The 13,709-nt window shown below is 46.8% G+C and overlaps 1 protein-coding gene across 2 annotated transcripts in view; it reads right to left on the bottom strand.

Annotated features, from left to right (window-relative positions):
- The window catches only part of LOC118390902 (protein Jade-1-like), a 154,101-nt gene that overhangs the window by 67,782 nt on the left and 72,610 nt on the right, over positions 1-13,709 (bottom strand). For both annotated transcript variants that reach the window (XM_035781645.2, XM_035781646.2), the window contains 3 exons: positions 4,565-4,752; positions 2,665-2,876; positions 1,820-1,987 (listed from right to left, as the gene is read on the bottom strand). In XM_035781645.2, the coding sequence (XP_035637538.1) occupies positions 1,820-1,987; positions 2,665-2,876; positions 4,565-4,752 (568 nt within the window). The remainder of the gene's footprint in view (positions 1-1,819; positions 1,988-2,664; positions 2,877-4,564; positions 4,753-13,709) is intronic.

The raw sequence follows: 13,709 nt of genomic DNA, 5'->3' as shown, positions 1-13,709 counted from the left end.
AAGCACTTTGCTTCACAGACGTTAATACAGACTGAGATTGTAAGTAGTTCTTTCACCGAATGTCACGTTCTCTGCGAAGTCTATATTCCTAGAGCCCAGTGTCATCCCTTGAAAGGCTCTTTCCTTCCGCCCAGCTTCCGACATTCATTCCCCCACATTCATATTCCTCTCTCTGAAAAGAGTATTTCTGTAAAGGCCTCATCCTTCATGCCCAGGCCCTAATAACTGGCAGACAATCCGGACTTCCTCCATCCCCTCCTCTCCCTGATAGTCCATGAAATGCTGCGTGAATCCTCCCCCATTCTGATTGCAGCCATTGAACCAGGCCTTTCACACAGAGCGGAGGGCTATGCTCTCACTCTATGCAGGCATCACCATCTTCCTTCCCCTCCCTAGCTTTTGTCCTCTCTTGATTAGGATATCCAAGAGTCTTCAACTCTCAAGATGGAAGACTGGGTCTCTTTCCAAGTGTCTTTCTCTCGGTGTGTGTGTGTGTGTGTGTGTGTGTGTGTGTGCGCGTTACTTTTCAAAAATCGCTCCTTCCCCTTATTCCGGCTCCAATTAGTTCACATTACCAAAAGGCAATGAAAAGCTTTCATTTAAGTGACAACTGGAAATGAGGAGGAAATCAAAAGCCTGAAGGAAAAGGCGGAAAATTGAGGTTGGCCTTATTTTGGAATAGGGGCGGAGGGGGGAGGGGGTTGCAGAGAGAGGTATAGAACGGGGCGGAGGGGGGAGGGGGTTGCAGAGAGAGGTATAGAACGGGGCGGAGGGGGTTTGGAGAGAGGTATAGAACGGGGCGGAGGGGGTTTGGAGAGAGGTATAGAACGGGGCAGAGGGGGTTTGGAGAGAGGTATAGAACGGGGCAGAGGGGTTTGGAGAGAGGTATAGAACGGGGCAGAGGGGGTTTGGAGAGAGGTATAGAACGGGGCAGAGGGGGTTTGGAGAGAGGTATAGAACGGGGCAGAGGGGGTTTGGAGAGAGGTATAGAACGGGGCAGAGGGGGTTTGGAGAGAGGTATAGAACGGGGCAGAGGGGGTTTGGAGAGAGGTATAGAACGGGGCAGAGGGGGTTTGGAGAGAGGTATAGAACGGGGCAGAGGGGGTTTGGAGAGAGGTATATAACGGGGCAGAGGGGGTTTGGAGAGAGGTATATAACGGGGCAGAGGGGGTTTGGAGAGAGGTATAGAACGGGGCGGAGGGGGTTTGGAGGGTTGCATTTGAAGACTAAGTGAGAGAGATATACCACCCTCAGCTGATGCCGGACCCTCTCAAAGCTGAAAGCCCCCCTGACGCCCGTGAAATTCCCATCTCCGCCACAGCTTCTTATTAACTACCCCTCCCTGCCTGTGTCTTTAGTGCAGCGAGAGAGAGAGAGAGAGAAAGAGAGAGAGCAGGACGCAAATTCATTTCCATTCAAAGACGTTGGTGGGGGAAGTAAAACAAACAAGAACAACGATAAGAATTAGTCCAATCAATGTGACAGAATACAATTACTGCTAAAAGGGTTCAGGACACCAAAAGGCACTTCATTAACAGGGACCTAAGCGCTTCACGCCGCTTTGAGCAGCGGGCCTTAGCATAACCACATGCTTGTCTTACTGTCCCAGTAATGTTGATGCTCAAGGTGTGTGTGCTTGTCTTGTTTAGGAGTGGGAGCGTGTGCATTTGCATATATATTAATCATTAATATGATTGCATATATTGAAGGTCTATAAATGTGTGTGTACATGTGTATAATGTGGAGGTGAGTATGAATATGTATGCGTATGTGCGTATGTGTGTGCGTCTGTGCAGGTGTGTGTGCCCAGTGGGCTCACCTCGGGGATCCATAAGGCACAGCTGACGTGGACCCACTTGGTTCCACTGCGGGTGGGCTTCAGGGCTCCGCCTCTCTTGGGGCACAGCAGACATTTGGGTTGCACCCCCAGGGCGCAGGTTCGGCACAGCCAGTTCCCCTGTGGGACCTTCAGGATCCCATAACACGCCTGGGGAGAGACAGAGGGATGGGGGAGGAGAGTGAGAGAGGGAGGGAAGCGAGACGGAGGGGTGGGGGAAAGGGAAAGACGGTGGTGGCGATGGAGGAGAGAGGGAGAGGAGAGGGATTGGGAGGAGATGGAGAGGGACTATTTTCAAACATGTCAAAACAGTGGTGAAAGGAGGAGGTTGATAGAGCTGTATCAGCTGTATAACTGTCAGGGGATTGTCAAACCAATTAACACCATTCCACCCAAACAAAAAAAAACTCCAGTCTAAAAAACTAAAAACATGAAGTTGATGTTTCTATTTCTGGGACGTGTTTTTCTTGCTGTTTATAGTCGTCAAATACCCAGAATTCCATTAACAGGGAGAGTTTCTGTATGATCTGACAGTTGGAGATAAGTAGTCAAAGAAAGAAACGAGTAGAGTATCCAGTTTCTCCCCACAACTATAAACAAACCTAAATGACCACCTTTGACCTTTATGTAAATCTTTCCATGATCCAAAAGAACTACAACCCCCCCCCCCAATCGCATCCTGACCCCCAAAAACACCGTAATACTGCCCAAACAGACTTAACGCTCACTAAACACGTACACCCTCTTTCGAAAGACAACTCTTAATATCCCTACAACTTCTAATTGTCCCCTCCTCTATCCCACCTCCACCCAACCCTGATCTGCACCTGATGTACGCAGATGTTGCACTTGTCACAGAAGACCATCTCGTTGCCGTCTTCTCCTTCGGGGGACCGGCACACGTCGCACACCACGTCCTCATCGTACTCGATGCCCAGACCCTCCTCCGTCTCTATGGCCTGCTGCATGTTCTCCTCACACTGGCTCTCCAGCTCCACCAGAACACGCTCCATGGTCAGCTCGTCCAGCTCCGGCAGCGCTGAGGGAGGGAGGGAGGGAAGGAGTCATACGTTTGGGAGAGAAGGAGCAGAGGGTCACAGTTAGTCACATGGCTCAGGCTAAGCCTTCACCTATGGGAATTCATATTGGACTCAAGTAACTGGATTGGCACGTGCTTTGTGTTTAACTCAACTGTGTTTGTCTTTCATTCGCAGAACATTTTGTACTATTAAAACCCGGCTATAAATTGGTCTTGTACTTCTTCGGATTCTTGCCAAATTCCAACAGCCACAGCCCGAAAGCAAACGGCCATGTGTCAGACCATGTTTTATAAGTACTGGGAAAAGGGCTCCCATGGGTTACATACTGTACAGTGTTCAGTGATTAAAGAGTTGTTTTTAAAAGCAAACCAGGAAGAAGCTGAGTTTAGTTAACCATTCACTTCGGAGCCAGTGACATTTACATCTTGTAAATAGGGGGAGGCTCGAGGAACAAACGTTTCAGTGGGAACGCGAGTGTGTAAGTACATAACTTCATGTGGGGAAAAGAGAGAGAGCGAGAGAAAGAGAAATGGAGTGAGGCATGTTGGTAAAGCGAGAGAGAGATCAAAATAAAAGATGGAGCATGCTGTATCAGCCTATCGGTGTTGCGATATGGCATTACACTGTAACCCGGCAACAAGCAAGTGCTTGTTTGGTCTAGACATTGGGGTTATGAGAAGCAACCCATTTGAGGAAAAACTATTTAAAAAGCAGAGTAAATAAGCCCAGGCCTGAGGGATTTAAAAATGCAATTATATTTCTTATCTATGAGCACAAGATCAGATTGTAAATAAACGGGGTCTGTGATGTGGAGAGAGAGTGAGCTTCAGGGTCAGCTACAGTAGCCCCGGCCAGCCAGAGAGCAGTTGATAGAGACTGGGCTCAACAGTGGGAATATCCCTCTGTGTGGACAGAGTGCAGGGAGGCGCACCCTTCTGACCCCCAAAACTCCTCTCTCCAACGTCACTACTCCACAATAAAAGAGCGATGAGGAGTAGTGGAGTTGTGGAGAGGAGGACTGCGTGTGTTAGGGTGAAGTGTTAAGGCATGGACACACCGGTAGCGTTGGCCAGCCGAGAGTACTTTGCACCTCTGAACAGAGTGCCAGCCCGTAATTTTCAAAACCGCGATTCTACATCGAGAAACGGGAGAAAATGTCGGCAGTCAAGCAATGAAACACACGGCGCTGACCGAACATTGAAAGAACGAACCTCTCTGACCAGCACTACCAACCCTCCCTGGCCACAGGCCCTGGCTTGCGTCCGAAATGGCGAATGGCAGACCATCACTCTATGAGATGCGTTTTCTCCTTTAAAATGTGTCTGCAGTTTAGATTTTTGAGGACGCAAGTTTTCACAATGGAGTAGAGGTACAATAGTACAGTCATACTGCAGGATGGTCATACAATAGCTGGTAAAATGCTTATCCACAGTAGCCCAGTCAGTGTGTGAGTGAGTTGTTTTACGAGCTTTTGCGTCACATTCTAGACTAAATGCTCAAACTAAACAGACGCAACAAATCGATAGGCTAATGAAGTCCTGTTGAGGTTGATTTGAAGGTTCTCATTCCAAATGGAACCCTATTCCCTTACATAGAGCACTACATTTGACCAGAGCCCTATAGACCCTGCTCAAAAGTAGTGCAACTATAAAGGGTGCCGGGTTAGGACTCCGAAGAAGTCTCTCACCCAGTTCCCTGAACTCCTGGTTGACCAGCTCCAGCCAGGACACGTCCATGTCATCCAGGTCATAGCGACTGTGGGGCTCATCAGTGGTCTTCATGTCCCTCTGGCTCAGCCCCAGGCCCAGCACACACCCCCGGCCTTGGCCCTGCACAGGCCAGTAGAACGGGATACGCCCCACCTCCGGTAGCATCCTGTCAACACACAGAGAGAGGGAGCGAGAGAAAACACACCGTTTTAACTTTTACTCCATTTCTATTTCATTAACTGACTGAAACACATACAGTGAAGGAAATAAACATTTCCTTGGACTTTATGAGCCAGTCAAGGAATCGTTTGATCAGGGCCCCACCAGGGTTCTGGTCAAAAGTAGTGCACTACACAGGGAACAGGGTGTTCTTTGGGAGCATAGCGTGTCATCCTGACATTCCTACAGTACAGCCCTCTGTTCAATACACAGGCCCTGTGTTGTGACGGTCTGCCCAGACATGGGGGTATGTCAGCAGCGCACAGGCAGCCCTAGGCCATTTGGGGGGGGCATAGCTGGAGTCATCATCTTCTCTGTCTGAGCAGCGTGTCACTCTCCTCCCTCCCCACGGCGCCTCGTGCCCTTCTTACTATGCCATGGGAAATGGGGTCAGGGAATGCCACTTGACCCACTGGGAGGGGAGCCCATAAGCGTAAACATTTCTGTAAGGATCTCTCGCTCTCACACACAGAGTCAAATCTACGTTTTTCTCCATTGGAGTTCAATGGACGGAATTAATTGACACAACTAACTGAACAAATGATTTACATTTGTTGTCATTGTGATCTACTTCGGGTTTGTTTGGTTAACACGAGTTGTTGGGGACTAATATATTGTGAATCCTAATCATTAGTATGCTTGTGTGGAATGGGAACATTGCATTCTGATTTTGGGAATGGCTGTACACACACAAAGCGCTTTACTTATCAACATTGCAAGACTGAGGTCAAATGGGTTTACATTAATTATTTCCTGGGCCGGACTATTTTTTCCCGCCCAGTTACCACACACATCACCGCTTGTTCCCAGACCGGTACACAACTTAGGGTTTTCCAATCCTATCAGTGCGCAAAGAAACAAAAACACACACGGGTGGACACACACACTCGCACCTCGTCATCTCCTCCACCTGCACTCAAATCGTGACCTTTGAGTGAGTGGGAAGCGATGTGATAATGACAGATTCGGTCTCTAATCTTAAACAGGTCATATCCTCAACCATCACCATGGCTCCTGCCTCACTGCGTCGGAGGGTGGGTAGCGTACAGGCTGTTTATACACAGGCACGCTGTGTGTCCCAAAATGGCATCATATTCCTCGCGGTGCTCAGTCAAAAGTGGTGCACAGTATAGGGAATCGGTTGCCATTTGGGACGCACAGACACTTCGCTCCCCACACTTCCTCCACTTCCCTGGCCGACACATCTGATGTAAAAACCATGCAAATAGTGCGAGGCCTGAGAAATCCCCCTACAGCTGCCTTACTGCTGCTAGCAGCCTGTTGCCTCCATCCCTCTGCCACCACAGACACTATGATCTCCATCTAAAAATATTTTTAAAAAACAGGAAAATATCAAAATGTGAGTGGCTTACATTCGCACGCGGGGGAAGAGAATCATTCCGTACATTTTCATACAGAGTTGTTGTGCCTTATTACGTTGGTTCTTTTCATTAGATAACCCCCTTCTACTGTCCGTTGCACCCCCCCCAGCTTCAATAACTGTAATTAAATCCCCAGGCAAGATAAGCTAGCCTAAAAGGTGTTCAGAGCTACAGGAAGTGTGGATTGTCTGAAGTGGTGATCAGAGAGATTCACATCGTGGAGTTTGCAGAGACGCAGACAGAAGGTGGCTAACCTAATGCTCCTCTGTCTATCATTTTCAGCATAGTGTATCTACAGTGGGGCAAAAAAAGTATTTAGTCAACCAACAATTGTGCAAGTTCTCCCACTTAAAGAGATGAGGCCTGACATTTTCATCATAGGTAGTACACTTCAACTATTACAGACAAAATAAGAAAAAAATCCAGAATATCACATTGTAGGATTTTTAATGTATTTATTTGCAAATTATGGTGGAAAATAAGTATTTGGTCAATAACAAAAGTTTCTCAATACTTTGTTAAATACTCTTTGTTGGCAATGACAGAGGTCAAACGTTTTCACAAGGTTTGTACATCTTCACAAGGTTTTCACACACTGTTGCTGGTATTTTGGCCAATTCCTCCATGCAGATCTACTCTAGAGCAGTGATGTTTTGGGGCTGTTGCTGGGCAACATGGACTTTCAACTCCCTCCAAAGATTTTATATGGGGTTGAGATCTGGAGACTGGCTAGGCCACTCCTGGGCCTTGAAATGCTTCTTACGAAGCCACTCCTCCATTGCCCGGGTGGTGTGTTTGGGATCATTGTCATGCTGAAAGACCCAGCCACGTTTCATCTTCAATGTCCTTGCTGATGGAAGGAGGTTTTCCCTCAAAATCTCAGGATACATGGCCCCATTAATTCTTTCCTTTACACGGATCAGTCATCCTGGTCCCTTTGCAGAAAAACAGCCCCAAAGCATGATGATGTTTCCACCCCCATGCTTCACATGGGTATGGTGTAGGTATGGTGTTCTTTGGATGCAACTCAGCATTCTTTGTCCTCCAAACACGACAAGTTGAGTTTTTACCAAAAAGTTATATTTTCGTTTCATCTGACCATATGACATTCTCCCAATCTTCTTCTGGATCATCCAAATGCTCTCTAGCAAACTTCAGATGTGCCTGGACATGTACTGGCTTAAGCAGGGGGACACGTCTGGCACTGCAGGATTTGAGTCCCTGGCGGCGTAGTGTGTTACTGATGGTAGGCTTTGTTACTTTGGTCCCAGCTCTCTGCAGGTCATTCACTAGGTCCCCCCGTGTGGTTCTGGGATTTTTGCTCACCGTTCTTGTGATCATTTTGACCCCACGGGGTGAGATCTTGCGTGGAGTCCCAGATCGAGGGAGATTATCAGTGGTCTTGTATGTCTTCCATTTCCTAATAATTGCTCCCACAGTTGATTTCTCCAAACCAAGCTGCTTACCGATTGCAGATTCAGTCTTCCCAGCCGGGTGCAGGTCTACAATTTTGTTTCTGGTGTCCTTTGACAGCTCTTTGTTCTTGGCCATAGTGGAGTTTGGAGTGTGGCTGTTTGAGGTTGTGGACATGAGTATTTTATACTGATAACAAGTTAAAACAGGTGCCATTAATACATGTAACGAGTGGAGGACAGAGGAGCCTCTTAAAGAAGAAGTTACAGGTCTGTGAGAGCCAGAAATCTTGCTTGTTTGTAGGTGACCAAATACTTATTTTCCACCATAATTTGCAAATAAATTCATAAAAAATCCTACAATGTGATTTTCTGGAATTTCTAATTTTGTCTGTCATAGTTGAAGTGTATCTATCATGAAGATTACAGGACTCTCGTCTTTTTAAGTGGGAGAACTTGCACAATTGGTGGCTGACTAAATACTTTTTTGCCCCACTGTATGTACAGTGGCTGACTGTAGATATCTTGTGAAAGTGGAGGGAAACCATAGGGGCGAGGTGAGAGAACTGTGTGTTCTCTCTGGCCAGGGTCACATGTCCTGAACACAGGCTACATAAACAATGAGCGAACGAGAGGGAGGGAGGGATGGGAGAGTACATAGAAAATAGAGACAGACAGTAAGAGAGAACAAAGAGAGAGAAAACAGCGAGACAGTAAGAGAGAACAAAGAGAGAGAAAACAGCGAGACAGTAAGAGAGGACAAAGAGAGAGAAAACAGCGAGACAGTAAGAGAGGACAAAGAGAGAGAAAACAGCGAGACAGTAAGAGAGGACAGAGAGAGAAAACAGCGAGACAGTAAGAGAGGACAGAGAGAGAAAACAGCGAGACAGTAAGAGAGGACAGAGAGAGAAAACAGCGAGACAGTAAGAGAGGACAGAGAGAGAAAACAGCGAGACAGTAAGAGAGGACAGAGAGAGAAAACAGCGAGACAGTAAGAGAGGACAGAGAGAGAAAACAGCGAGACAGTAAGAGAGGACAGAGAGAGAGAAAACAGCGAGACAGTAAGAGAGGACAGAGAGAGAAAACAGCGAGACAGTAAGAGAGGACAGAGAGAGAGAAAACAGCGAGACAGTAAGAGAGGACAGAGAGAGAAAACAGCGAGACAGTAAGAGAGGACAGAGGGAGAGAAAAGAAAACAGCGAGACAGTAAGAGAGGACAGAGGGAGAGAAAACAGCGAGACAGTAAGAGAGGACAGAGGGAGAGAAAACAGCGAGACAGTAAGAGAGGACAGAGGGAGAGAAAACAGCGAGACAGTAAGAGAGGACAGAGGGAGAGAAAACAGCGAGACAGTAAGAGAGGACAGAGGAGAGAAAACAGCGAGACAGTAAGAGAGGACAGAGAGAGAGAAAACAGCGAGACAGTAAGAGAGGACAGAGAGAGAGAAAACAGCGAGACAGTAAGAGAGGACAGAGAGAGAGAAAACAGCGAGACAGTAAGAGAGGACAGAGAGAGAGAAAACAGCGAGACAGTAAGAGAGGACAGAGAGAGAAAACAGCGAGACAGTAAGAGAGGACAGAGGGAGAGAAAACAGCGAGACAGTAAGAGAGGACAGAGGGAGAGAAAACAGCGAGACAGTAAGAGAGGACAGAGAGAGAGAAAACAGCGAGACAGTAAGAGAGGACAGAGGGAGAGAAAACAGCGAGACAGTAAGAGAGGACAGAGGAGAGAAAACAGCGAGACAGTAAGAGAGGACAGAGAGAGAGAAAACAGCGAGACAGTAAGAGAGGACAGAGGGAGAGAAAACAGCGAGACAGTAAGAGAGGACAGGAGAGAGAGAGAAAACAGCGAGACAGTAAGAGAGGACAGAGAGAGAGAAAACAGCGAGACAGTAAGAGAGGACAGAGAGAGAGAAAACAGCGAGACAGTAAGAGAGGACAGAGAGAGAGAAAACAGCGAGACAGTAAGAGAGGACAGAGAGAGAGAAAACAGCGAGACAGTAAGAGAGGACAGAGAGAGAGAAAACAGCGAGACAGTAAGAGAGGACAGAGAGAGAGAAAACAGCGAGACAGTAAGAGAGGACAGAGGGAGAGAAAACAGCGAGACAGTAAGAGAGGACAGAGGAGAGAAAACAGCGAGACAGTAAGAGAGGACAGAGGGAGAGAAAACAGCGAGACAGTAAGAGAGGACAGAGGGAGAGAAAACAGCGAGACAGTAAGAGAGGACAGAGGGAGAGAAAACAGCGAGACAGTAAGAGAGGACAGAGGGAGAGAAAACAGCGAGACAGTAAGAGAGGACAGAGGGAGAGAAAACAGCGAGACAGTAAGAGAGGACAGAGAGAGAGAAAACAGCGAGACAGTAAGAGAGGACAGAGAGAGAGAAAACAGCGAGACAGTAAGAGAGGACAGAGAGAGAGAAAACAGCGAGACAGTAAGAGAGGACAGAGAGAGAGAAAACAGCGAGACAGTAAGAGAGGACAGAGAGAGAAAACAGCGAGACAGTAAGAGAGGACAGAGAGAGAGAAAACAGCGAGACAGTAAGAGAGGACAGAGAGAAAACAGCGAGACAGTAAGAGAGGACAGAGAGAAAACAGCGAGACAGTAAGAGAGGACAGAGAGAGAAAACAGCGAGACAGTAAGAGAGGACAGAGAGAGAAAACAGCGAGACAGTAAGAGAGGACAGAGAGAGAGAAAACAGCGAGACAGTAAGAGAGGACAGAGAGAAAACAGCGAGACAGTAAGAGAGGACAGAGAGAGAAAACAGCGAGACAGTAAGAGAGGACAGAGAGAGAGAAAACAGCGAGACAGTAAGAGAGGACAGAGAGAAAACAGCGAGACAGTAAGAGAGGACAGAGAGAAAACAGCGAGACAGTAAGAGAGGACAGAGAGAAAACAGCGAGACAGTAAGAGAGGACAGAGCGAAAGAGAAGAGGGGGAAAGAGTTGTTCTGGGCTGCCAGACTGGGTGGAGTCACAGCGATGTGGGCAGGAGGGCGAGATGACGAGGGCGAGATGACTCAGGTCAACAGAGATGATGAAACAACAAACAACAAATCCAGACAGATCTAACTCTAAATATGACAGTAAAATTAGAGGGGCAAATGTGTCCTAGCTACCCATCTTCAGTTAACTGGAAATCCATCTTCAATAAGCTGACTACGAAGGGAGCTGTAGTGACTGTTGTTATTTTGTTGTTGCGCAATCCTTACATGGGGTCACTGGCAGACAAATGCATGCTGGTCTGGTGTCACGTGGTCGAGTTCAGCGTTTCCCAACAGTACACGTTTTTTTTGTTTTGTTGTTGTAGCCCTCAACAAACACACTTCATTCAGCTCATTGAGTGCTTGACGATTTAGTGGGCAAGTTGAATCAGGTGCGTCTGTCCAGGGTTGCAATAGAAATGTATACCGTTGAAGGTACTCAAGGACCAGGGTTGGGAAACACTGGTCTAGTTGGTAAGAGTGTGGCGCTAGCAACAACAAGGTTGTGGGTTCAACTCCCGCAGTGATCACATGTACTGAAATGTATGCCCACACTGTAAATGGAAGTCACGTAAGGATAAAAGTGTTTGCTAAGTAGCATATATTATACATTAGTATGACCTAAGGCTATCAGAGCTCTACCATTGCTATATTATTGACTAAATCCTAGGTTCCAAGTTACCATCACTCCTGTCTAAGGAAGGTAAGTGCCCAAGACAGAAGTGGGGAAACGAAAAATATTTGGATATTCCCTCGCTCTCCTTTGAGTCCTGGCTTCACAGCAAAGGCAGCTTTGATCCTTCTTTGCCCTGTGGAATATGTATCTGGAGCGGGGGGGGGGGGGGGGGGTGAGCTGAATTACACAACAAAAGGGCTTCAGACTCTCAGCTCCTCCAACCGAACACCAGTACATGCTTCCCTTCACGCCACCCCAGACCCAGAGGGGATGTGGCTTTGGGTTTTATTGCACACTGACTGGCCTTGGGGGATCTGGAGTGAGTGTGTATCTTGCGGCTACTGTACCCTCCGTGCGAGGCTCCGAGAGAGAGAGCGAGCTACTGTACAAAAGAGGGGCAGTGTGTTAGGAGTGCTAGTGAGTGAAGAGGGAGGACGGGAGATAGAATCAGAGAGGGCTAGTGTGGAGAGAAAATAGAGGGGCCGCGGCATCTCAGGCAGCAGACGCACAAAGCAGACCTTTGTGACCCCCTCTGGCCAGCACCCCCACTAAGCCAATCAGGTGGCAGACGCGTCGGGCCCGGGAGCCGAACTTGCCCAGTCACGGCTGGGTCTGGCCGGGGACGAGAAAGTGGGCGAGCATGTTGCCGGGCCAGAGCAGAGAGAGCTGACTCCATCAGCCGGTCTGCAACCCACAGGAACATTTCGGGTGCTACACTGTCAGCTCTCATTTTCTCTTCCTGCCCCACACAACTACGGCCTTGTTTGGAAAACTTCTGAAGTTGCATCCTTCCTTGAGATGATCACTGATGTAGAAAGGATTGGATAGGTTTTCACACAACATAGCTTCCACAACTCTTAACCAATGTCATAACAGATGAGCGATTTCTAAAAGGAAGGAATGGCATATTTTAAAACGTGTTTGGACAGGGCTTTGGTTCAAACTTCAGGGAGATAGAAGTCTCCCCTAACCAGTGATAGAGGGTTTGATATTTATAAATGTACAGTACCAGTCAAAAGTTTGGACACACTCATTCAAGGGTTTCTCCTTATTTTTACTATTTTCTACATTGTAGGAATAATAGTGAAGACATCAAAACTATGATATAACACATATGGAATCATGTAGAAACCAAAAGCGTTAAACAAATCAAAATATATTTTATATTTGAGATTGTTCAAAGTAGCCTTGACAGATTTGCACATTCTTGGCATTCTCTCAACCAGCTTCATGGGGTCGTCACCTGGAATGCATTTCAAATAACAGGTGTGCCTTTTTAAAAAGTTAAGTTGTGGAATTTCTTTCCTTCTTAATGTGTTTGAACCAATCAGTTGTGTTGTGACAAGGTAGGCGTGGTATACACAAGATAGCCCTATTTGGTAATAGACCAAGTCCACATTATGGCAAGAACAGCTCAAATAAGCAGAGAAACGACAGTCCAACATTACTTTAAGACATGAAGGCCAGTCCATGTGGAAAATTTCAAGAACTTTGAAAGTTTCTTCAAGTGCAGTTGCAAAAACCATCAAGTGCTATGATGAAACTGGCTCTCATGACAACCACCACAGGATAGGATGACCCAGAGTAGACTGTGCTGCAGAGGATCAGTTCATTAGTTACCAACCTCAGAAATTGCAGCCCAAATAAGTGCTTCACAGAGTTCATGTAACAGACATCTCAACTTCAACTGTTCAGAGGAGAATGTGTTCATCAAGCCTTCATTGTCAAATTGCTGCAAAGAAATAACTACTAAAAGAACACCAATAAGTAGAAGAGACTTGCTTGGGCCAAGAAACACGAGCAATGTACATTAGAACGGTGGAAATCTGTCCTTTGGTCTGATGAGTTCAAATTTGAAATTTTTGGTTCCTTCCGCTGTGTCTTTGTGAGAAGCAGAGTAGCTGAAAAGATGATCTCTGCATGTGTGGTTCCCACCGTGAAGCATGGAGGAGGTGGTGTGATGGTGCTTTGCTGGTGACACCATCTGTGATTTATTTAGAATTCAAGGCACACTTAACCACAGCATTCTGCAGCGATATGCCATCCCTGGGACTATATATTTTTTCTCAACAGGACAATGACCCAACACAGGGCTATTTGACCAAGAAGGAGAGCGATGGAGTGCTGCATCAGATGACCTGGCCTTCATAATCACCCGACCTCAACCCAATTGAGATGGTTTGAGATGAGTTGGACTGCAGAGTGAAGGAAAAGCAGCCAAGAAGTGCTCAGCATATGTGGGAACTCCTTCAAGACTGTTGGAAAAGCATTCCAGGTGAAGCAGGTTGAGAGAATGCCAAGAGTGGGCAAAGCTGTCATCAAGGCAAAGGGTGGCTACTTTTAAGAATCTCAAATACATTTTAATTTGTTTAACACTTTTTTTTTTGGTTACTACATGATTACATATGTGTTATTTCATCCTTTTGATGTCTTCACTATTATTCTACAATGTAGAAA

This window comes from Oncorhynchus keta, chromosome 12 (assembly GCF_023373465.1).
Source record: "Oncorhynchus keta strain PuntledgeMale-10-30-2019 chromosome 12, Oket_V2, whole genome shotgun sequence".
NCBI classification, from domain to species: Eukaryota; Metazoa; Chordata; class Actinopteri; order Salmoniformes; family Salmonidae; genus Oncorhynchus; species Oncorhynchus keta.
The sequence above is the reverse complement of the archived record's forward strand: the minus strand, read 5'-3'. Positions and strand labels throughout refer to the sequence as shown.